The sequence below is a fragment of the Saccopteryx bilineata genome, chromosome 7, assembly GCF_036850765.1.
Source record: "Saccopteryx bilineata isolate mSacBil1 chromosome 7, mSacBil1_pri_phased_curated, whole genome shotgun sequence".
Lineage (NCBI taxonomy): Eukaryota > Metazoa > Chordata > Mammalia > Chiroptera > Emballonuridae > Saccopteryx > Saccopteryx bilineata.
In genome coordinates, this window is record NC_089496.1 from 89,159,410 (window position 1) to 89,184,321 (window position 24,912).

The 24,912-nt window shown below is 40.8% G+C and overlaps 1 protein-coding gene, 1 long non-coding RNA gene and 1 other non-coding gene across 6 annotated transcripts in view; 2 read left to right on the forward strand and 1 right to left on the reverse strand.

Annotated features, from left to right (window-relative positions):
• Window positions 1-17,952, reverse strand: part of FBXW4 (F-box and WD repeat domain containing 4) — a 107,357-nt gene extending 89,405 nt beyond the window's left edge. For all 4 annotated transcript variants that reach the window (XM_066240292.1, XM_066240289.1, XM_066240290.1 and 1 more), the window contains exon 1: window positions 17,225-17,952. In XM_066240292.1, the coding sequence (XP_066096389.1) occupies window positions 17,225-17,940 (716 nt within the window). In that variant the 5' untranslated portion in view covers window positions 17,941-17,952. The remainder of the gene's footprint in view (window positions 1-17,224) is intronic.
• TRNAS-GGA (transfer RNA serine (anticodon GGA)) lies at window positions 7,767-7,843 on the forward strand. The gene has a single exon. It is a non-coding gene; the product is annotated as a tRNA-Ser (tRNA).
• The window catches only part of LOC136311089 (uncharacterized), a 35,082-nt gene continuing 27,448 nt past the window's right edge, over window positions 17,279-24,912 (forward strand). Inside the window, exon 1 of the long non-coding RNA XR_010726683.1 lies at window positions 17,279-17,358. This is a non-coding gene — a long non-coding RNA (uncharacterized lncRNA). The remainder of the gene's footprint in view (window positions 17,359-24,912) is intronic.

Below are 24,912 nucleotides of genomic sequence, written 5' to 3' on the forward strand. Positions count from 1 at the left end.
TCTCATATTACAATATAATTAACTCCCCAAAAATGAAAGAATGAATTTAAAATAGTTTTCTAACCAAAGAGTTTAAAGTATTTAAATTTTAAATTGCAGAGAAGAAAAAAGATTACAATGAAAGCAACAGAGTGGGGAAAATTAACAATTAATACTATAAGTACAGCCTGACCAGGCAGTGGCGCAGTGGATAGAGCGTCAGACTGGGATGCAGAGGACCCAGGTTCGAGACCCTGAGGTTGCCAGCTTAAGCACGGGCTCATCTGGCTTGAGCAAAAAGCTCACCAGCTTGGACCCAAGGTCACTGGCTGGAGCAAGGAGTTACTCAGTCTGCTGAAAGCCCGCGATCATGGCACATATGAGAAAGCAATCAATGAACAACTAAGGTGTCCCAACGAAAAACTGATGATTGATGCTTCTCATCTCTCTCTGTTCCTGTCTGTCTGTCCCTATCTATCCCTCTATCTGACTCTCTCTCTCTGTCCCTGAAAAAAAAAAAAAGACTTTCAATAAAGGTGCCAAATTAAAAAAAAAATACTGTAAGTACAAGTTTTACACTTAAAAGTTTTATAGGGGGCTGATAAAAATCTATCAGGATAACACCCCTTCTCCAATACATATCCAACCACAAATAAGAACAGTCACACACTGTTTACATGATAAAACACTGGGGAAATATCCCACAACAATTCCAGTTTACAGACATGCACATCAAAATTATTGAGTCCTGGCTAGTTAGCTTAATTGGTTGGAATCCCCATATGTCAAGGTTGCAGGTTCAATCTCTGGTTAGGACTCAACCAATGGGTACATAAATGAGTGAAACAACAAACCAGTGTTTCTATCTTTCCCCTCCCACTTCCTCTCTAAAATCAATAAGTTAAAAAATTTTGAAACCAATTATTAAAGTACTACCTCACTTCTATTAAGTGGAAAAACTACACTAGCTTTGGTTTGATAGAAGGGTTTGGGTTGGGTGATACATTGCTAGCAGCATGCTGGTACAGCCTTTCAGAAAGGAATTCTGTTGGTAAAAGTTGTTAAATGGCAGCTTCTGACTCAGCATTCCCACTTTGTGCACTACATCACAAAGAAAATATTCAAAAGAAAAATATTTTTTTACAAAGGTATTTCTAGTTGTAGCTACATATTAGAGCTAAAATCTGGAAATAGCCCAAAAGTCTCTCTGCAGGAGAGAATGCTATACTAATGCAAAGGAATATATTGCCATTAGAAATGATAAATGTAAGAACTGCAAAATACTTTGGAAATGACTATAGCAAGGAATCGTCATTTTAAAACTAAGTCAAATTTATAAAGTAGAGGTAAGAGGACAACACTACACAAAATTATATCTCCATAAATAACAGGCCAGAAGAGGTAAATAGACAATACTTTAGGAAGTGAGCAATTTTTAAAATATACCAGCCCTGGCCAGTGGCTCAGTGGATAGAGCATTGGCTTGGCATATGGACGTCATGGGTTTGATTCCTGGTCAGGGCACACAGGAGAAATGACCACCGGCTTCCCCCCTTTCCCTTTCTCCCTTCTCTTCCCCCTCCCCCCAGGTAGTGGCTCATTGGTTCAAGCATTAGCCCCAGGGGGTTAAGGAGCCATCAGCCTCAGGTGCTAAAAATAGCTCCGTACACAAGCACCAGCCCTTGATGGGATTACTGGGGTAGATCTAGTTGGGGCACATGTGGAAATCTGCATATCTCCCCTCCTATCACCTAAAATATATACATATATCACATTGGGGGGATTGGGAGAAGTGAAGGAAGGGATAGGAGGGATAAATGGTGAAGGACAGAGACTTGACTTGAGGCGATGAACACACAGTACAATGTACAGATGATGTGTTGTAGAACTGTGCACCTGAAACCTGTATAATTTTGTTAACCAGTGTCACCCAAAAAAATTCAACAGAAAGGAAATAAAAAAATAAAAATATATAGCACATAATTATCAAGAATTAGGTCTTTCAATTTACCTTTAAATTGTAGATTAAATGAATTTATGGGAAAAGCACAGAATGCAGATCTAGGAAACTGGGATCCAAACCTAGTTAGCTAACTTCTCTAATTGTCAATGTCTTCATTTTGAAATGAGGATAGTATTTCCTTCAACTGTGGTATTTTAGAAATGACAACTAAAACAAAGTACAAGTTATAAATTACTACAAAAGGTTATTTTTATATAAATATAAAGTGATTAATATCTATTAATGGTGTCATCTCTAAATTTAATTCAATAGTCATTTGTTTTTCTTCTAATCCAATTATAACTATTAGAAATTGTTCTTCTAATGTCAAACTTGGTCCTCTTTCAAGCTGACTGATTAGGATTTGGATGTACACACGTTAAAGCTAAAATATATTATTGAATTTGTCCATTGGGTAAAATATGGTCCTTGGTTTCACATTACTAGTAAGCAACCTATACTACTAGATAGATAGAGAACTAAGGACAGTAAAAGATAGTCAACAGGATGGACTAAAAGAACTGAACTTTCAATGAGAAAGATTAGACTCCCTGTCAAATCTTATTTGCATATCCCTCCCAGATATAAAAGAAGAGATCCTTTGTAGCTAACCTCTTCTCTACAGTTAGGTCTAAATTCATAGGTGGAGGTGAAACCAAAATTGAATGCTCTGGATCATAACAGGAAAGAAACAAGGGGTAAGAATCAACGTATTTCCTGAATTGGAATAAGAACAACACTTCTCTCATCTCCCTAGTCACTTAACTGCAATTTGGTGACACTTCACTAAGGGTCAAAGCACTGCCCTGAGGGCCTGATCACAACAGCAAGAAACTTTCAAAGTTGAACTCTAGAAGCTGCTACCTAACAGCAGGTGCAGACTTCCTCACCCACAATGAACAACATAATCAAAATACTGGTTCTGGTCCTTCAAACCAAATTTCAATTTTTTAAATCATTCCACTGGGCTCTCTCACTTGAAAAATAGTACCACTTCTGCTAAAAGCAACTTAACAACTCAGCTTTTGCATCCCTTTTGTTTGTTCAATTATCTCTGGTGGTTCCTAGCTGGTGGGCAAACAGTATCCATATTCTTATTGGTTTCATTTCAATATCTGAAAAATCAGAAGGAATAAAAAAAATCTTTCCTTCCCTGTGGGGATCTATTACATTGAAGTCAAAGGGGCTCAGTAAAACCAGGCAGCAGAAGTGCCTGAGAAAACAGGAGCAGGTGCCCCTGGGAATTCAATAAGGGCCCTTGTTCCCATCCTTGAAATGCTCTCTGGTTGGCTATTTCTCCACAGTTACTGGTGTAAAGTGGGGGATACTCCCTCCAAAAATGATTGGTGTCCTGTAAATAAACCTCCTGCATGGCTGTTAATGCATGGAGGAATCTCTAACCTAGTCTGTGGGCCTACTGGAACTTCCATTTTCCCAGCCCTCCTTCTCTTGCCTCAGGCTCATTTTTCCACTTGGGCCCCCTCCTTCTCAGCTTTCCAGCACTTAGTCACCATTATAGTTTGACTGCATTCCTGGGCACATGACCTATTTTAAACAAAAACAACACAACATGAACCCATAGTAAGCTATCAGGCTCCTTAAAATATTGGCAACAAGTGAGTCCAAAGGGACAGAAATTAATCTAGGCAGTTATCTAGAGTCTCCTTTCATTTCACCTCTCTTCACTCACACTCCAAACAAAAAGCAAATAACCTTAGTCTGAAGAAAAATGCTGGGGGGCAAAGGAAGGGGAAGTATAGACATATCATAGAGGTGTTAAACCTGTGTGGCCCCTAAGATCAGAAAACCCCTGTATCACAAATCAATTTCCCTCCCTGCTCCATCTTGAAGTTTGTCCCCTTGATGCCACCCAAGCTGCCTACCTGTGTGACTAGCATGATTACCATAAGCATATCTTTCTGCTTACTTGAAAATTCAGAAAAGGAGGGTATCTATCTACAAGTGACAAAGCCATCTCAAGGGGCATTGGGCTAAGGAGGGGGAACAGGACTATGCAAAATAATGCTTGGGGGCTTGGAATTTTAAATGAATACCGTCTCTTGATTTCTTTGATCTTCTTGCTCTCCAGAAAGCAATTTCCCCCATATTGCCTGTACCCACCAGTTCTACTACAACTAAGAATTTGGCTTTAAATTTTAACATTTAAACAGCCTAAGACAAGAAACTTCTAACTCTTCGTTTATACCTGGCATCAGACTAAAGCCTCCCATGGCCCTCAACAACAGAGGTTCATAATTAAGGTTCAAAAAAAAATCAATGAGCCTGGCCAGGCGGTGGCGCAGTGGATAGAGCGTCAGACTAGGATGCGGAGAACCCAGGTTCGTGACCCCGAGGTCGCCAGCTTGAGCACGGGCTCATCTGGTTTGAGCAAAGCTCACCAGCTTGGACCCAAGGTCGCTGGCTTAAGTAAGGGGTTACTCGGTCTGCTGTAGTCCCACGGTCAAGGCACATACGAGAAAGCGATCAATGTACTAAGGTGTCGCAACGAAAAACTAACGATTAATACTTCTCATATCTCTCCGTTCCTGTCTGTCTGTCCCTATCTGTCCCCCTTTTTTTTTAACAGAGACTCTCTCACAGTCTCTGTTAAAAAAAATCATTATAGTGTGTTAATTTGCTTACCCTTTTGGCCAGGGAACAGGGAATAACCCCAACATGCAGGGTGAAGTGAGCTTGTAGGAAACAAGCATAAGGACAGAACTATGCACTAGGAGAGACTCGAGCAGACCCACATCTCCCTTGAAAGGCCTCTAAATGACAGCTCAGCTTACTCATTCAACCTGACCTCCCATGGCTCCACACTATGTAACTGAACTCCAGCCAAGTCCATCTCTTCTACATTTATAACTATACCCATACTTTCTCCTATATTGCCAGCACCAGCCTACGTTTGTCCTTGACAAATGCCTCCTTCCCTATTCTGGGCACTAGTCAAGTGCACCCATTCTTCAAAATCCAGCTTAAGCCTCTATTTCCCTGACTCCTCCAGATATTCCTCTTCCTCTCATGTGAACCGTAGGCTGAACCTACCATAAACCTAGGCATGTTAGCTTTTCACAGCTGTACGTCTTGTTTGTCCAATACAATCATAAATTCCACAGGATCAAGTCTTAAACCTCTTCGTACTTCTAAAAGTAGGTCTCAACCAATGATATGCCAGGAACCCAGAATAAGCATACCATCAAATTTTAAACAATTTATAGAATTTATTTTCATCCAACAAAAGAGCTACACTTTTAGAATGCTTTCTGTCAGACATATCACTGAGCCACAATGTGACTCAAGACACAATTGCTGCAAATAAGAAGACTGAATGTTCAGAAGAACAGAAAAAACTTTACCTCAAAATATATTATAAGAGAACAAGGTCAGGACAGTAATAGTTCTACTCAAACAGGAACATACTAAACAGTGAATAAGTAAACAGACAAATGTTTCAACTTTCTGAAACTTGCTTTAAAAGAAAAAAAAAAGACATTCACATTTTAATCCTTTAATGTATTGTCAAAAATTCTAACATCGCACAAAAGTATATCATACACAAAAGGTAAGAACCATGGTCCTAGCATAATAGCTATTTTGATAGAAACTGCTTAAATAGTTCTCAAAAGTACAGTTCTCCCTTTAGCAAGTCATACTTTCAACAATATCTATAGATTTTCAGTAGTCTGGACACACTATCTTCAAGCTCCAAAGGCTCTTAAAAATGTGTAACACAGGACATCTTCAAGAATTCACCCAACACTTCAGAATTCTTATGCTAGAGAGGCTCCCAGGAAAGGAATCTGAGCAGATCAAATATCTTAATGTGACACCCACATGTCAAAGCTGCCCAAAGTTGTTTTAGAAGCACTGGGCATAACCCTAATTCCTTACGTGAGTTTAGGATTTATGGTCATGTTCACATTCATTTCCTCCTGCTTTTTGTCAAGTTCTATATTTGCAGGGTACTTGACCAGTATGCATGTTCTGAAAGATGTTAAGAGATATTAAGCAGTGAAAAAAAAGAATGTTATGATCAAGACATTTTTGGACAATGCTAGATGAAACAAAATTAAATGAGTGTCTCTATCACAGGACACCTGAGTGCCTTTAACTTACCAATGAACACTGTGAATCCCCAAGAGAGGAGATGTGGAGCACAGCATATCCCACGCTGATTTGATTACAGAATCAGCTTTTCAAGAACCCCACAATACAAAGCTGAGCTAGCACTTTCTGAGAATAAACAGCAAAAAAAAAAGATGCCACTACTTTTTGAGAACAGGCCATCCTCTGAGTCATGAATTGGGCACTAACAAACTCAGAAGTGAACTTTGTTCTTATACCTTCAAAATGACTTTTCCCAGGGCTCCCCATCTGAAATGTGAGAAACACACTACTGTGTTTCTCAGGGTTATTTCATAGTTATTAATCTGTGTTCCATATTAATCACCAAAGCTGATTCTCAGTGTTAGTGGCCGAGTTTTAAAATCCCTGATACTCTTTCAATTTGGATGAAGGGATAGAAAGAATATGAACCAGAAGCCACTCAGAAAGTTTTTACCATTCTAGTTCCTATGCCATTATGATAAAGTCAAACTGCAGCCAAGATAAGTAATGAATGAGAGGTTCTCCTTTAGTAACTCACTCCTAGAGAAAAGCCTGTCTTTAGCACAGGGATCAGGAACCTATGGCTTGCGCGCCAGATGTGGCTCTTTTGATGGCTGCATCTGGCTCACAGACAAATGTTTAATAAAAAAAATAATGTTAAAAATATAAAACATTCTCATGTATTGCAATCCATTCATTTCCTACTGCTCATGTTCATGGTTGCAGGTGGCTGGAGCCAATCACAGCTGTCCTCCGGGACAACACCAAATTTTTATTGGATAATGCCTAACGTACACAGGTCGTTGTGAGATCAGGAAGTAAACTTCCCTCCTTTTAATCAAGTAGTCAGCTAGCTAATTGCAGAAACCCTTTTGTTGTTTTTCTAAAATTATTATTTTTTACAGAGACAGAGAGAGAGTCAGCGAGAGGGATAGATAAGAACAGACAGACAGGAACGGAGAGAGACGAGAAGCATCAATCATCAGTCCTTCGTTGCGACACCCTAGTTGCTCATTGATTGCATTCCCATATGTGCCTTGATCATGGGGCTACATCAGACCGAGTAACCCCTTGCTTGAGACAGCAACCTTGGGTCCAAGCTGGTGAGCTTTGCTCAAACCAGATGAGCCCGCGCTCAAGCTGACGACCTCAGAGTCTCGAACCTGGGTCCTGCTCTATCACTGTGCCGCAGCCTGGTCAGGCTGCAGAAACCCTTTTGACAAAGAAGATGGCTAAAAGAAAAAAAGATGAGGAGTATCATACTTTTCAGGAATGGACAGAGAAATTCACCTTTGTGGAGAGAGCAGGTTCTGCAGTGTATCTAATATGCAATGATAAAAGTGCATCGATGAAACGGTCAAATATAAAGCAGCACTTTGACACACGCCATACTACATTTACATCAAAATATCCAGCAGGGGACAGCAGGAAGAAAGCATGTCAAGAGCTACTGTGCAGAGTGCAAGCTAGTCAGTAGCAACTTCTTGTTTGGACCCAACAAGGTGACTGGAATTTGGCTAGCTTTGCTGGTGCTTTAGCAATTGTGAGAAATAGAAAGCCATTCAGAGATGGGGAGTACGCCAAAACATTCATGCTTGATGTTGCCAATGAACTTTTTGACAACTTTTCGAATAAAGACAAGATAATCAAACAAATAAAAGACATGCTTCTGGCCCTGGCTGGTTGGCTCAGCGGTAGAGCATCGGCCTGGAGTGCGGGGGGACCCGGGTTCGATTCCCGGCCAGGGCACATAGGAGAAGCGCCCATCTGCTTCTCCACGCCCCCCTCCTTCCTCTCTGTCTTCTCTCTTCCTCTCCCGCAGCCAAGGCTCCATTGGAGCAAAGATGGTCCGGGCGCTGGGGATGGCTCTTTGGCCTCTGCCCCAGGCGCTTGAGTGGCTCTGGTCACGGCAGAGCAACGCCCCGAAGGGGCAGAGCATCGCCCCCTGGTGGGCAGAGCGTCGCCCCTGGTGGGCATGCCGGGTGGATCCCGGTCAGGTGCATGCGGGAGTCTGTCTGACTGCCTCTCCCCGTTTTCCAGCTTCAGAAAAATACAAAAAAAAAAAAAAAAGACATGCCTCTGTCGGCAAGAACTGTTCACGATCGTACCATCATGATGGCAAATCAAATTGAGGCAACACAAGCAAAGGACATAAATGCAGCACCATTCTTTTCTCTCGCTTTGGATGAGTCAACAGACATAAGCCATTTATCCCAGTTCAGCGTGATTGCAAGGTATGCTGTTGGTGACACACTACGTGAGGAAAGTCTTGCTGTTTTTCCTATGAAAGAAACAAGAGGGGAGGATTTATTCAAGTCTTTCACTGAGTTCACTAAAGAAAAAATCTACCAATGGATAAACTTATTTCAGTGTGTGTACTGATGGTGCTCCATGCATGGTGGAGAAAAACAGAGGATTCGTAGCGCTTCTTCATGAACATGAAAAGAAACCCATTCTAAGTTTTCACTGCATCCTACATCAGAAGGCGCTTTGTGCTCAGATGTGTGGCGAGCAGCTTGGTGAGGTGATGTCACTGGTCATTCAGGTAGTCAACTTTATTGTTGCCCGAGCTTTAAATGATCGCCAGTTTAAAACACTGCTGGATAAAGTTGGGAATAATTATCCTGGTCTGCTTCTGCACAGCAATGTGCGTTGGTTGTCAAGAGAGAAGGTGCTCAGCCGTTTCGTGGCTTGTCTGAGCGAAATCCAGACTTTTCTTGAAATGAAAAACGTCCAGCACCCTGAGTTAGCTAACAGTGAGTGGCTCCTGAAGTTCTGCTATCTCATGGACATGACTGAACATCTGAACCAGCTCAATGTGAAAATGCAAGGCGTTGGAAATACAGTCTTATCCCTTCAACAAGCAGTGTTTGCATTTGAAAACAAATGGAACTCTTCATTGCTGACATTGAAACAGGTCGTTTACTACACTTTGAAAAACTGGGAGAGTTTAAAGATGCATGCACAGCAAGTGACCCTGCTCAACATCTTGATCTCCAACAGCTAGCGGGCTTCACATCTAATCTCCTACAGTCATTCAAAGCGCGCTTTGGAGAATTTCATGAGCGTACTCATCTTTTTAAGTTCATCACCCATCCACACGAGTGTGCAGGGGACGGCGCCGACCTGAGTTACATCCCCGGTGTCTCCATCAGAAATTTTGAGCTATAAGCTGCTGACCTGAAGCCCTCAGACATGTGGGTGAATAAGTTCAAGTCACTGAATGAAGATTTGGAAAGACTTGCATGACAGCAAGCAGAGTTGGCAAGCAAACACAAGTGGGGAGAAATGAAAAAACTTTAACCTGCAGACCAGCTGATTGTCAAAACTTGGAATGCACTTCCCGTCACATACCACACACTGCAGCGTGTGAGTATTGCTGTACTGACAATGTTTGGCTCTAAGTATGCCTGTGAGCAGTCTTTCTCACATCTAAAGAACATTAAGACCAACCTACGATCACGTTTAACGGAGGGAAGTCTCAACACCTACATGAAGCTTAATCTCACCACGTAACAACCAGACTACAAAGCCATCAGCAAAACCATGCAGCACCAGAAGTCGCATTAATGGTAAGAAGTACTTTATTCATCATTGGTTAGCAACAGCATAACATTATTAAAAAGAATTCAGAGACTTATTGTACTTTAAAAGTCTTGGTCTTACATAAAATGCACACATTTACTTGTATTTAGTGTTAAACATATTGTATGGCTCTCACGGAATTACATTTTAAAATATGTGGCATTCATGGCTCTCTCAGCCAAAAAGGTTCCCGACCCCTGCTTTAGCACATATACCAACCATATCTGAATCTTGACTCACTTTTTCTTTTCTTTTTTAATGTAAGCAAAGTTTTTTTTTTAACTTTTTTTTTAAGATTTTTTTTTTATTATTCATTTTAGAGAGGAGAGAGAAAGGGAGAGAGAGAGACAGAGAGGGAGAAAGAGAGGAGAGAGAGACAGAGAGAGAAGGTAGGGAGGAGCTGGAAGCATCAACTCCCATATGTGCCTTGACCAGGCAAGCCCAGGGTTTTGAACCGGCGACCTCAGCATTTCCAGGTCGACGTTTTATCCACTGCGCCATCACAGGTCAGGCTTGACTCACTTTTTCAATATGGACTTTCTAAAGGAAAATTCAAAGAAACATGGGAGCTATAGGGAAGAAAGAAAAAGATGTACTGGATGAACCCATGACAGAGCTAGTCAGCAGGGAAAATACTGTTCCTTTCAGTGAAACAGCTTTCCAGGAAAAGTATCTCAACATACTTACTATAAAACAATTTAATTTCCCTGTCCCATCACCTGCCACCCCATCCCCATCCCCCCAAAAAAGCCCACAGATTGCGGATTTCCTCTCACTCTTGGCAGAGTTACCAGAAGAAATATAATACCCCCTCTGGACTGCTCCCAACAGCTGCTGGAATAAGAAGGGGAGCTGGGGGTAACCTTCCAAAGCTGCCTCTAAAGATGACCATTCTCCCTGCCAAACCATGCAGCCAGTAAACATAGGACTTTTCTGTCTCTACTACTTGAAGTAAGGGGAGACCCCCCAAAAGCAAGAGTGTCCCTAGTCCAAAATACTTGCCTCCAGCCCATCTGTTCTTCTGAACTTGGCTCTAAGCTGAAACTCTGTATAGTAAACCATCACTGTTTCTTCCCTGACATGTATTTCTTGACACAAGCCTCTACTACTTCACAGGAATAGTATTTTTTAAAATGTTTGTTTAACCCATCTATATATTTGCAAGGTAGGGCTCTTATTCTCCTATTCAATGTAGTTTCCTTATCTCTGCCCACCTCCCCAATATCTTGTACACACACACCCCTCTTTTATTAAGTCAAGAACCTTGAAAAACAAAAGTCTAGGAACAAATTCAGAAATAACTAGACTGCATCCTAGCTCTTTCCCCCTTCTCCAACATCATCTACACTAAATATACAGTTCTCTCTAGAAAAGCCCCATAACCAAGCAGCAGAGAGACTTGCAGTTAGTCTTCAGCCACTCAGCTGAGACCACCAACAAAGAAGTTCACGAATGTCACCTGGGGGCAGAAGCATTATCTCTCTTTGCTGAGGAGAAACTGGACAGAGCCTCCAGCATCATTCCCCAAGGTGACAGCCGGGTTGAGTGAAGACCGTGAAAACCGTACAAGAGCTGGGAGAGAAAATATAATGTAAGGAATGGTTTGGAATCAGTGGCAGGAGAAGGTGGAGGGATGAACTGGCTGACCCCAAATGTCTTTTCCATCTCTAACTCCTATGATTCTTTGACCTCCAATTTTGTGCTGCGGACAAGGAATGGAAAGTCAACAGACGTGGTGATGTTTTGAAAGAGCCTGGCAGTCTGCTCTTGTCATTTGGTAGCCTTTGCATGTATTTTTTAAGGTGTCTCCAAGCCCTGTCTTCATTTCACAGTTGTCACCTTTCTCAGCAATTTGAGCTCATGTCAAATACCAAAAAGAAGAAGAAGAAAGAATGTACTAGCAATTAATTGTGGGCTAAAGAGAGGCAGGCACGGGGGCCCGTTGGGTGGCCCAGACTTCCAGGGAGGGCAATGTGGACAGTTTGGATATAATGAAGAACTTACTCAAAGTTGAGACAAGGCAGCCAAACCTCTAACAAAAGATAACTTCTTTCTCCAGTCTCATACTCAGTTTAAGGTACAATTCAAATATTTACATGATTCAGGATTCATAAACAGATTCTTAATTAGCTGAACCATCTTGCTTCTATAAATTACAACTGAAGTTCCATCTGACTCCTGGTCAAAGCTAATCAAGACTGCTGAAAGAATAAACTAAATCTTTGGATTCTCAGCCTCACCTGATGGTTGACATATCTGAGATAAGTTCTGGAGCTTAGCAAAAACTCTGTTTCTAGGAATCAAAGTGGAGGGTATGCCTATTTTCACTGAAAATTCCAAACTCAGCTTTCTCATTTTTTCAAACAGGATCTCACCTTAAATTTTCAAAATTTACTAGAACCTGGCCTCAAGAAGAATCTACCTGAACCCCTCCCTGTTCCATGGTTATGAGTCAGGACCAGAGACTAATCCAACACTAGAGTTAACCAGATTTAAGGTTAAATTGTCACACAAAAGTAATTCTTTTCCATGTCAAACACTCAAAAATAGTTGTTGTTTTTTTATCTGTATGTTGCCTCAATAACCTCACTGTCAGTTTTATTTCAGTGGCTCAAGCACAGTTTTTACCTCAGGAGTTGTTAGACACAGAAAATTGAACATACAGAGTACTTAAATACTTTCAGAGATCTCGTTCCAATAAGCCTTGCTCATCTCGCAGATTGTGAGGACTTTGGGTTTCTCCATGTTTCTGCCTTGAAAGCTAGCAAATTCATCCCCTACTATTCAAGTTTTACAAGACTGGAAAGGACATAAGTCCCTTCTATATGCTCACGGTCTTGGAGTTTATGTTTGGAGATACTGACTGCACTAGACCATTTCCTGCTTCCACAAGTGTATTGTTTTATTTATGTTAAGCATGTATACTGAACTCAACTTTTATTAACTCATAAAACATTAAAAATAAGGCCTTTCCAAAATGGCTCAGGATAAATAACATCCATATACGAAACCTTGCAATGAACCAGAGAACAAGTGACTCCCCTCCCTAAGTAAGGCAGAAAGGTGAAGGAGAAAGCCGAAGCTACTTTAAGTTGGCAATTGTTTTCTGAAAATCATTGTTTAGGCCTTAAATGTAACCAGTCAGCAATGTCCTCTGTTCAGAGTTAGGAAAGGAAACTTTATGCTTTCTGGGCCAAAAAAAAAGCTCTTAGGTACAATCATTTTAAAACAAACAAACACACTCTGCTTATCTGTGTCCATCTCACCACTCTGAACGTTAATCATCACTGAAATAGATACCCCAGTTCCCTAGCCTCAAAGTGCTCCAAACCTACAAGACTCTGAGGAATGAACGTACATGCCAGGGCAAACACCTCACAGCCTTACTGCCTATTGTTAGTTCTAAGCAAATCTATCACAGGCAAATGCAAGAGCATCCAAGAATTACTCAAAGGATATTTAAAATAAAATTCAGGTTTGAAAACATGTAGGACTTAATTTGGGAGAAAGAGGATTAAGTAAGCTTTCTTTAACAAGACTGGCCAAAGTAGTTTTAAAAAACAGATTTACATATACAGAAATACTTTTTCCTTTCTATTCTTTGCTCTTGTCGATTTTCAGTATCAGAATATTTACAAAACATAAAAGAATATTTGCAGATAGCATCTTTGCTCTTCTGCCTGTCATACAAACTACCTACATTTAGCCTACGTTATAAACTGACAGACTTAAATTCCACTGTTTTGGTTTTGAAAACTAAACTAGGTTAGTTTTCCCCCTACTCTAGGGAAAACTTAAAAAAAATCCTCAGGATACCTACCAGTGTTCACTGTTTGGGCAAGAGGCCTAAAGGGAAGCAAATTATTTGTTTGTGGTTTTAAAGTGGCCAAAATGCCTTCAAGCACAAGTATAAGACCATTAACAAATCACAAGGAACCAAAGCAGTTCATCTTACTCAACAAAGCTATGATCAGTTAGAAACAGCCAAACTGAATGGGACTTGCCCTGGGCCGGAAGGTCAGTAAACCTTAGCAGTTTGTGTTTCTGAGAATCAAGAGGCTCTCCGGCAGGGAGTGCATACCCTAAGCCCACAGGTTCTGCTGTCATGTTTCCAAAAACATTCAGGACAGGTGAGAGAAACTAAGCAGTGTGTGTGTTTTCCCTCACCTTCTGTCTTTAGGCAGCATTTCCAAGTCAAACCATCTCCACTTTTGCAAAATACCGACTGACTAGAGAATTTCCATTTTACAACAATTTATCAAGTGCCTACTGAGTGTGAAGCACTTACACATTTAAGCCTCATTTTATCAGGTATGTTATTCTCATTCTTTAGAAATAAAACTGGTACAGTGAAGTTGTATGGCTTCTTATAAAATGAAGTTTTATGTTGTACTTACAAAAACTTACCCCACTGTCCAGTTGCAATTAATTAGCCTAAAGCATGAACTAACTACAAGCCTGCCACAATCCAAGCAGCCATATTCTCACTGAACTTTGGGCCCTGGTACCCTGATGCACTAAGAGGAATGGGGTGCATGCCATCTCCCTCCAGGGATAACAACCACCTCTCTTGGTGGCTTATCACGTCTCTACAGCTGTCCAGAAACAGATCACACTGGTAAACACTGTCTCCACCTGCTCTAACACACATAACTTTTCCCCTCCACTCAGAAAACACAAACAGTAACCTTGCTCTTTATCAAGTACTGCAGTAAAACAACTTCCCTACAAGTTGGAAGATACCTCATCCTAGGACACAGGCAAGAAATCAAAACACATGACTAATAAATAATAAAGCCATATCACTTTGCAGTCTCAAAGCACTATAAATAAGTTTATACCATAAACTAATTTTTATTTTATTGCTATTATTGCTTATAGAACACACACTCATTTCCATTAACTCTTTTAGAGCATATGAAAAGAAAAATAAACATCAACTCTTTCATTTGTTCATCCAATCTCTATAAGGAGAGAAAGCCAAACTTTACTTCGGCTGGCTTGGGTTCCAGTCATTTTAACCAACTTCTCTAATAGGTCAACCGATACAGTATCTGCAAGTTTTTCTTATAAGAAATACAGGTAATAAGACAACATTCCCCCCCAGATCACAGAGAACTATTATTATTGACAACAAAATTACACTAAAATAAAAGCTAAACAAAATGATCAGGTTTATAAAAGATTAACCTTCTACATCATTAATACCCACCTAGAAAACATACTGAAAAAGGATTCCATTCATAATAAAAACAAAATATATAACATATTTAGGAATAAGTGTAATAGGTATATGAGAACGTTATAGTGAAAACTACAAAAACTTTTGAAAAGGTACAGAATTTATTTTTGCTTGGATGGTTGAGTGGAAGTAGAGATGTCTCACTCACACACACACACACACACACACACACACACAAGGATAATCTAACCCTAACAGATATTAGACCCTATCAAAAAACAACAATATTTAAAATAGCATGGAAATGGAAAAATATATCCGTGGAAGAAAATGGAGAGTTCAGCTACAGACTCTATATGTGTATACACATACATACTTATGTATGTGTGTATGTATATGTATATATACATATAAACCTAATAATTGACAAAATAAGCTTTATAAAACAAAGAAAAAGACAAAAATTACTTAACATAAAGTACAGTAATAACTAGGTAGCCATTTAGAAAATAAAAGTGTTGAACTCACTCCTTTGTATACAAAAGTGATAATGATGGAAGTGTTAACTATTTTTTAAAAATCAGAGTATAAGAAAACTTGTAGCTATTCAAAAAGATTTATCAGGTCTATGTTAGAAATTTCTCAGATTTGTGGAAAAAAAGAAAATAAAACACAAAAGACTGGCAGATTCTGAGATTCTGATACACCGGGGTGGATAAAGTAGGTTTACAGTTGTAAGTATGTAAAAGAGTTTATTCTTGCATTATTATTAATTATCGCATTATTTTCCATAAACAACTGTAAACCTACTTTTTCTCACCTCTGTATTTAAATGTAAAACTTCTATAGGCTAAAAACAGTAAAGTAAAAAGAACTGGGAAAAAATACTTGCATCAAAGATGGCAAACTATAGCCTAGTATCTATGACCCAGAAAAATTTCAAATTTATAAGAAAACACCAAGACCCCAATAATAAACGGGCAAAGACTAGGAATAGACAACCTCACAGGTAAAACAAACACATGGGAAAATATTTATCCTGATCAGTGGTAAAAGAAATGCAAAATAACAAAACTTTAAAATATCATTGTATGCCCCAATATAGCACAGATTTTTTAGATTCTCACATGAAATTGGTTTAATCATTCACTGCTGGTACCACTATGACTTGGTACACCTTTAAAACCATAACCTTTGATCCAATAATGCCAATCTTGAGAATATATCCTAACTAATTTAAAAAGAGATATGTATTAGATGGTGACATCTCAATAAAGCTGTTACCAAAAGAACATTATTCATTTCATTGTTATCTATAACAGCAAAAAGCTGGACATAATATAAACATTTAATATTAGAGAAGTGTTTTTAATCTCATTGTGGTACAGCCCACAAACGTTTATTATGCACCTAGGTCTGTTAGGGTCAGTAAGATAGCAACTAAGAGGAAGAAAGAAGCGTGCAACTAAACAGTAATTTTTTTAAATGAATGGTTGATAGTTGTCTAGAGGTGGTGGTATTATAGCTTTTTATGTTTTAAAACGACTTCATGTTGTTATACTGTATTAGAACCACCTTTTATTTTTAACCCAAACTGGATGGAGTTGGGTGCAATCTGAAAGCTTTTCACTCCCCCAACTCCATACGTTTTTCCCCTTCTATTTCATAACTTAAGTGGTTCTGAAAACTTGTTCACTCACAGATCTCAGATCCTACCAAGAACAAGCCCAGTTGCAATTCCATGCCTTTTTATATAGCCTAAACCTAACCCAGCCTCCTGCCATAAGCAGGCAGCCTTTTGTGTGTGATTCTGCCTGTATCTAACAAGTCATAAACTATAGTTGACACTTGGACCAAGGGCCTTCTTTTCAGGTCTGAGCCCTTTCTCCATATTCAATTTTATCTGAGCCCTGAAGCCTAACAACCTTTGGAAGAGGGTGAAAGGATGAATGTCCACAAAACGTTCTGACAGCCCACACAGTGAACGTGAGTCCTAGACCTGGACCACAGGAGGCCTCCAAAGCCACACACCAGCCGGGCTCTCTGGGACTGAGGAACTCGGGGAGTCTGTGCAAAGTCTGTGAAAAGACACAATTAAGAGCTGAAGGGAGTGCTTAAGATGGCTAATTGTGAGGAGCCGCCCACGGGGAGGATGCAGACTGAGGGATGCTCTGGGAGGCTTCTCGGATGGGGGTCTCCGAGAAGAGAAGGGTGCTTGGGGAGGGACCAACGCGGAGGCCGGGTCAGGGCCTCAGAATTCGGGGTGCGACACGGTCCCAGGCTGACCAGGCCGCGGCGCCCCGCCCTTTCCCGGGACGCGGGCCGGCCCGGGGCGGGGAGCGGGCGGGCAAGCAGGCGCTTACAGGTCGGTGCCGAGCCGCGAGAAGCCGGAGTTGAGCGAGGCCCGGGCTATCCGGCGCCAGAGCAGGTCGCAGCTGGTGAAGCGCCGCAGCCAGCGGCACACCTGAGCCAGGCGGCCGAGGGCCCGCATGTCCAGGTAGGAGCAGATGAGCAGCAGCAGCTCCTCCGGCAGGCGCCAGAGCGCGGGCCCCGCGGCGGGGCGGCCGGGCGGCTCCCTGGCCGCCGCCTCCTCCTCGGCCTCCGCCACCAAGGCCGCCCCTGCCCCCGCGATGCCGCCCCACGCCTCAGCCTCCCGTCCCTCTGCTCTCCCAGGACTCGCGTCCTCCCGCCGCCCCGTCCTGACCCTCCGTTCCTCCTGCCCATCGTCTCTTCCTTCGGCCTCCTTCCCCGCCCCTGCGCTCGCCTCATCTCCCCTCACGCTCCTTCTCGCCCCTTCCTCCACGCTTCCGCCGCCCTCTCCTTCCTCCCCCGGGCCTGCCCGCGCTGCCGCCTCGGCTCCCCGCCCCGCTGCCTCGTTCGCCCGCTGCGGCTCCGGCCTCCCTTCCGCCCCGCGTCCACTTCCGCCCTGTCTCGCTCCTGCTCTTCCCTTCCCCTTCCTTCGCTTCCCCCTCGCGACCCTCCCTTCCTGCAGTTTCCTCGCCTCCCCACCCTCGTCCTCGCCCTCGCCCTCGCCCGGCCCGCCGTTCCCCGGGAGCCCCGAGCGGCCCTGGCTGCCCATGAACGGCCGCGGAACCGGCCGACGCGCCGCCGAGCCCGAGCCGCCGCCGCCGCTGCCCCGGGAGGAGGCGACACCATGTCGGACCGGGTCACATGGGGCGGCGCGGGCCGAGACTTGGGCCCGCCCCTCGCCTCCGCGGCCGAGCCGCGGCCTCGGATCGGAGTTCAGTCCGGGGAGCTAACCTCCCTCCGCTGGCCCTGGGCCGCCCGGAGCGTTGGTGCGACCACACGCACCATCGTCTAGCGCGTGAGGCCCAAGAGCCCGGCCAGAGGCCGCAAGAGGGGCTTCCGCCTTCGGGAAGCGGCTGGTTGGAGCTCCTGCCCTCAAGAAGCACCCACTCGGATAGCCTGAGAGCTCTACTCTTCCTCAGGTGATGCCTCCTTTCAACAAGCCACGTACCAGCGCCCCACAATCTGCCGCCCCCTAGAAGTTGGCAGAGTCCTTAGCCCAGGCCCTCGCACAGCGCGTGGACCACGGTCCTGGCAATGAACTGGTTATTTAGACATTTGGGAAGGTTTGTAGCCCTATATAGATCCTGAGTCTGTAACTCCCCAGTCATCAGCAAATGGCAAAGCTAGGGGCTTCTTATTAGTCACCACCTGAATGTAAGTGCATTCTCCAAGGTCACTCAGGAGCCCTTCCCCGCCACCCATTCCTTTCTCAAGGGCACCAATCTGAAGGGAGAGCTAAGAAAAACCTACTGAAGTCTAGATATGCTGGCACGCCCCCTCCCCTATCCCCAGTCACACGTGGCTATTGAGCATTTGAAATGTGGCTAATCCAAATTGAGGTAGGCTATAAGTGTGAAGTGCACACCAGATTTTGAAGACTTATACAAGAAAAAGAATGAACTCTGTCAATAATGTTATATTAATTACATGTTGAAGTGATAAGATTTTTGATACGTTGGACTAAATAAAATATATTTTAATGTAACTACAAGAAAATTTGAAATTATACATGTGATTTACATTTGTGGCCCGCATTATTTTTCCATTGGACAAACACTAGACTAGACAGTGAAATTTGGTGGGGAGGGAGGAAACTGCCTGTTCCTGTCTGTGTATCCTGTACCCCAAATTCTAATAGGAAGGATTTGAGGGTTTTATTTGGTATCTACATCTTGAGACCCATTTCAGCTCCAAAAATGAATGAGAAATCAACTCTGGAAATTATTCCACGCCTCAGCATAGCCAAGAAGAGATCTACGGAAGCAACTACATTGCATTATGGTGCTGCAGAAGCATCATGTAACAAGGTCAGACTAGAATCTGGCTGTGTCCTAGAATTACTTTTTGATCTTAGCAAAACAAAAACAAAAAACCCCACCTATCTTGGCCTTTTAGTGTTCTCAGTCTGTAGCAGAGATAATGCCTCTGCCTTACTTTCGAGGGATAAATGAGATGATCCCTGTAAAATGCTTTGAACTTCGCTAAGAAAATTCTCAATAATAGTTAAGGTCAAATCCTGTTAGAAAAAAAAAAATACCCTTACCAAAGTGGGTAGGGGTATTGTGTAGAAAAGGATTTCTAAACTCCAGCCAGTACACTTATACCATCTCTTTGAGATCATTGTAAAGAAATTATTTATTCATACTGTTAGAAAGCTATTAAGGTAGAAACTCTGCAAATTGAGGTAATGTCATCATCAATTCAACAGTCATTGATTTTGCTACATTTGTGTACTGTGAGTGACCCTGGAAAGAAGACAGAGATGAACATAGCTTATGGTTCCTGCATTTTGTGTTCCGAGTTGTGTTAGACACATCTATAATTTCTTACCGTTTGGTTATATTTTAAGCGTTCCTTCACACAGAGCAAAGCTGAGTAGTTTATCCACTTTGCACCTAGTTTTTGGAGGAGAACTTGAAGGCACAGAAAATTATTTAATTAATCCAACATAAATCAAGTCAGTATTAAAATCATGATTACACAAGTGCAGCTTACTCCTTTATTCCATGTTACCTTCATTGGTGGAGAAATTAAGTCATCATTTATAAATATCAAATTACCCTCTTTCATACCCAAATTAGACATCAAGTGAACAGTTCAAGGTAGACTTTATGGTTTAATGATTGCCAAAAAAAGCCAAAATACTCATTATGCAGAAAGGCAAAGCCAAAATGGAAAATTGGCATATATTCTGTTATTTGGTGGTGATGTATATTTCTAAATTCCTGAGCATTAAAAAAACCCCACAAAACTACAGTTTAGTCTCAGCTCAAAGAAGCAATTAGAATTTTTTATCAACCCTTCTTCTACCCCTAAACCAAAAAAAAAAATTCAATTTAGGGGTTAAACCAAACTTGAAAAAACTGCATCACAAAAATATCATTTTTAAATTTTGGGGGAGGACAGGGTATTTTAAAATATCTGAATAGTATATTATAATCAAAGATAAATATATTAATATCCAGAAATAAGAAAGATAAGAGTACAATGAACTTTAGAACATCTTTTAGAAAACTCATCAACTCCCTTGAAATTCAAATCCAGGATGCAATCACAATGAAATAATATAGGAGGTAAAATTTATCTGTGTTTTTATAAAGCTTTTTATTTAAAAAAAATACCTTAAATTTGCATATTAATAAGTAAGCTGAAAACATTGGACTACTTTAAACTTAGGATGCCGAAAACTTAGAATTCGTAAGATAGAGGATAGCATAAAAGTAGGTTTACAGTTATTCATATGAAAAATAATACAATAATTAATACTAATACAAGAATAAACTGTTTTGCGTACTCACAAACGTAAACTTACTTTTGCCCCATCCTGTATTAAAACTTAAGACTCAATATAAATTTTATACTGGGTATTTAGAAACACTAATATTAGCTTACTTTTTTTAAAATTTTTATTTTTTCATTTTAGAGAGGAGAGACAGAGAAAGAGAGAGAGTGGGGGAGGAGCAGGAAGAAGCATCAACTCCCATGTGTGCCTTGACCAGTCAAGCCCGAGGCTTGGAACCAGCGACCTCAGCATTCCAGGTCGACACTTTATCCACTGCACCACCACGGTCAGGCTTAGCTTACTTTTAAAGAGAATTTTTTATTTTTGAGAGTGGGGAGAGAGATTAGAAGTATCAATTCGTAGTTGCTTCCCTTTAGTTGTTTATTGATTGCTTCTCATATGTGTCTTGATGAAGGCTAGTCAGTGACACCTTGTTCAAGCCAGCAACATTGAGCCAGTGATGCCATGCTCAAGCCAGTGACCTCGAGGTTTTGAACCAGGGACCTCAGCATTCAGGGTCAGCGCTCTAGCCTCTGTGCCATCACCAGTCAGGCTGAGAATTTTAAGTATAGGCAAAAAGTTCTTGGTGTATGTCCATGTAGATGACATGCATAGTAGTGAATATTACTGTTATAGTAGCATATATATGCCTAGGATTGTAAAAAGGCTAGAATTGTGTGTTCTGTCCATTATAAACAGGTGACAATCTCAGATGGGAGCTGTTCCCATAATCAGTACTCCAGTGTCCACATGACCATTGGTTAAGACCTCAGGCCCCAGCCTTTAAAAATAGGCAGATTTAACAGAGGAATTACTCTGAAATGAGTGAAATAGAAAGAGATTATTTTGTGACTGACAATTTTCAATGTCATACATTGGTTCTGATGCTCATCATTCTTCTGTAATAATAATAGCTTATGTTTATTGGGCACTTACTATATATCAGGCACTATCATAAGAGCTTTTCATGTATTATCTCACTTTTTCCTATCAACAACCACATGAGAAAGAGACTATTAACCCATTTTTTTGCAGAAGATGAAACTGAGGCCTATGATCACATGCTTCCTGAAGGGCAGAGCAGGTACTAAATCCAATCTAACCCCAAAGCTTGAACTCTGAATCATGCCTTTACCATACACAGCAGAAAATGGAATAAGGTGTTGAATTCAGGGTCCTCTAAGATCCCTTACAACTAATAACAACACACCTAATAATACTATACCTGTGCCCTGGCCAGGTAGCTCAGTTAGTCAGAGCATCATCCCCATATGCCAAAATTGTGCATTCGATTCCAGGTCAGGGCACATACAAGAATCAACCAATGTACATAAATAAGTGGAACAACAAATTGATGTTTCTCTCCTCTAAAGTCAATAAGTAAGTACTATTCCTCTATTGAGCAGTGTGGTATCTAAATAAAAGCTCTAGAGTCTCAGCAATTAAACTTGCTCCTGTTCTTGTCTCAGTTACTTTTTAGGAGTCAACCATGTAGATCAGGGGTCGGGAACCTTTTTGGCTGAGAGAGCCGTGAACACCACATATTTTACAATGTAATTCTGTGAGAGCCATACAACGAACCACCCGTGTACATTACGCATTATCCAATAAAAATTTGGTGTTGTCCCGGAAGACAGCTGTGATTGGCTCCAGCTACCCGCAACCATGAACATGAGTGGTAGGAAATGAATGGATTGTAATACATGAGAATGTTTTATATTTTTAACATTATTTTTTTTATTAAAGATTTGTCTGCGAGCCAGATGCAGCCATCAAAAGAGCCACATCTGGCTCGTGAGCCATAGATTCCCGACCCCTGATGTAGACTTATCATACCTTAATGCTTTTCATAATCTTAAAACAAATTTTAGAATTAATGTATCTTGCAAAAGGACATTTAACTTAAGTTTAGTAATTCCTTCATTTTGCTTCAGCTTCAGATTCTTCTGTTAAATTTAAGTAGCAATGTATATATTATATGAGCCTTTTTGTAACTTTGTCCCTACCTGTCTGTATGTATATATGTACCATATTTCCCCATGTATAAGACACTCCCATGTATAAGACACACCTTAATTTTGGGGCCTGAAATTTTTTGGGGAAAATATATTACATAAAATTATTGAATTCAAGTTTTATTCATCATAAAATTCATGCAACTGTCATCACTGTCAAAACTCCTATCCATTAGCTTGTCCTCATCTGTTGATGAATCACTGTCTTCAACAATGAGCACAAAAACAAGCACACAAAAGCAGGAAATGCATGTAAAAAATCTACAACCACTGTATAAGACGCGCCCAGTTTTTAGATCCCAAATATTTCAAAAAAAGGTGCATCTTATACCTGGGAAATACAGTGTATATATGTATGTGTGTATGTATATCTATGGAGATTTTATAGAATGATGTTAATGGTTATTTCTATGTAATAGAATTTTTGGATTTTACTTTGTACCTTTTTGTATTGCTTGATTTTTTTAATAAGAAGCACATATCCCCTTTATAAAATTAATAGTCTCTCAAAAAGAAAAATAGAGTTGTCATGAGTCCACACACACTATACAACAGGAGAGCTGGAGATTAGATTATTTTCAGTTTTTATCTAGCCACCTAAACTTCAAACTTTATTTATTCTATATAAAATGTGTATCATGTAACAGTAAAATAAAGAACAAATTAGAGTATTAGAAGAAATAAATAATTTAATTAAGCTTGTTTATTTCAATATTTTAAAAGTTCATTTTACAAATCTCCCATGCAGAAGAATTACAGATAATTTAGGTTACACTTCACCTTCAAGGAGATGGAGTATAACTCCTCCACCACATACACATACTCACACTCCTAAAAGGACTGCATACAGTGACTTCCTTTCAAAGAGTACATTATGGAAAGGGGGAAAAAGAGTAACTTTATAGTGGAAAAGCCCAACAAACACTATTTCAGCCAGGTGATCAAGTTCAACATCTACAGTGATAAGTCATGTTGATAGTAGTTATCCTTGAACCAATGTGAAAAATGGTACTTTAGTTCTGTGGTGTTCCTCCCCAAAACTCATATTCCCGGCCTAATAATGAGAAAAACATCAGACAAATCCCAATTGAGGAATGTTCTACAAAACTACCTGACTAGTACTCCTCAAAAATGTCAAGAGCATCAAAAACAAGAGAAATCTGAAAAATTGTCACAGCCAAGAGGAGCCAAAGGTGTCATGACAAGTTATTGTAATGTGGTATCCTAGAACAGAAAAGAGAAAGGACATTAGGTAAAAACTAAGGAAATCTGATGGGTCCATTAATCAATACAAATGAACTATACTAATGTAAGATGTTGATAATGAGAGTATGTGGGAACTTTCTATATTGGCTTCACAATTTTTCTGTAATTCTAAATCTCTTCTACAAAATAAAGTTTTTTAAAAGTTCACATTAGGCCCTGGCCAGTTGTCTCAGCAGTAGAGCATCAGCCCAGTGTGCGGAAGTCCCAGGTTCGCTTCCCAGTCAGGGCACACAGGAGAGGGGACCATCTGCTTCTCCACCCTTCCTCTCTCTCTCTCTCTCTCTCTCTCTCTCTCTCTCTCTCTCTCTCCTCCCCTTTCGCAGCTATGGCTCAAATGGATTGAGCAATTTGGCCCCAGGCACTGAGGATGGCTCCATGGCCTTATTAACTCAGGTGCTGAAATAGCTCGGTTGCCAAGCAATGGAACAACAGAGCAGCGGTCCCAGATGGGCAGAGTATCACCCTGTAGGGGGCTTATGGGGTAGATTCTGATCAGTCTGTTTCTGCCTCCCTGCTTCCCACCTCTCACTTAATAATAAATAAATAAATAAATAAATAATAAAAATAAAAGTTCACATTAACTTTTGTGACTTTTATAGAAAATCTTGCAAAAGTTGTAATGCACATGGATGCAGTGTGTTTCCTGAGTTATAGAGATTCATGATACCATGAAACCCTATCCTGTCCCTCCAAATGCAAGAAAAAGAAAAAAGAAAAATGCACCATAAGTCATCTTCAACTGAAAGCAAATCAAAGTTAAAGTTTATAATTATCCAAATTAACAGCTTTACTAGATTCATTTTCCAAAGGGTCAGATATTTCAAGATACTGTCCTGATTTTACAACTGTGAGAAAACAGACATTTTCAAGTACAAATTGTTATATAAATTATATATGTGTATTTAAATACATAGTGTAAATATGCATATATGTATACAAAATTCAAGGATCATATGGA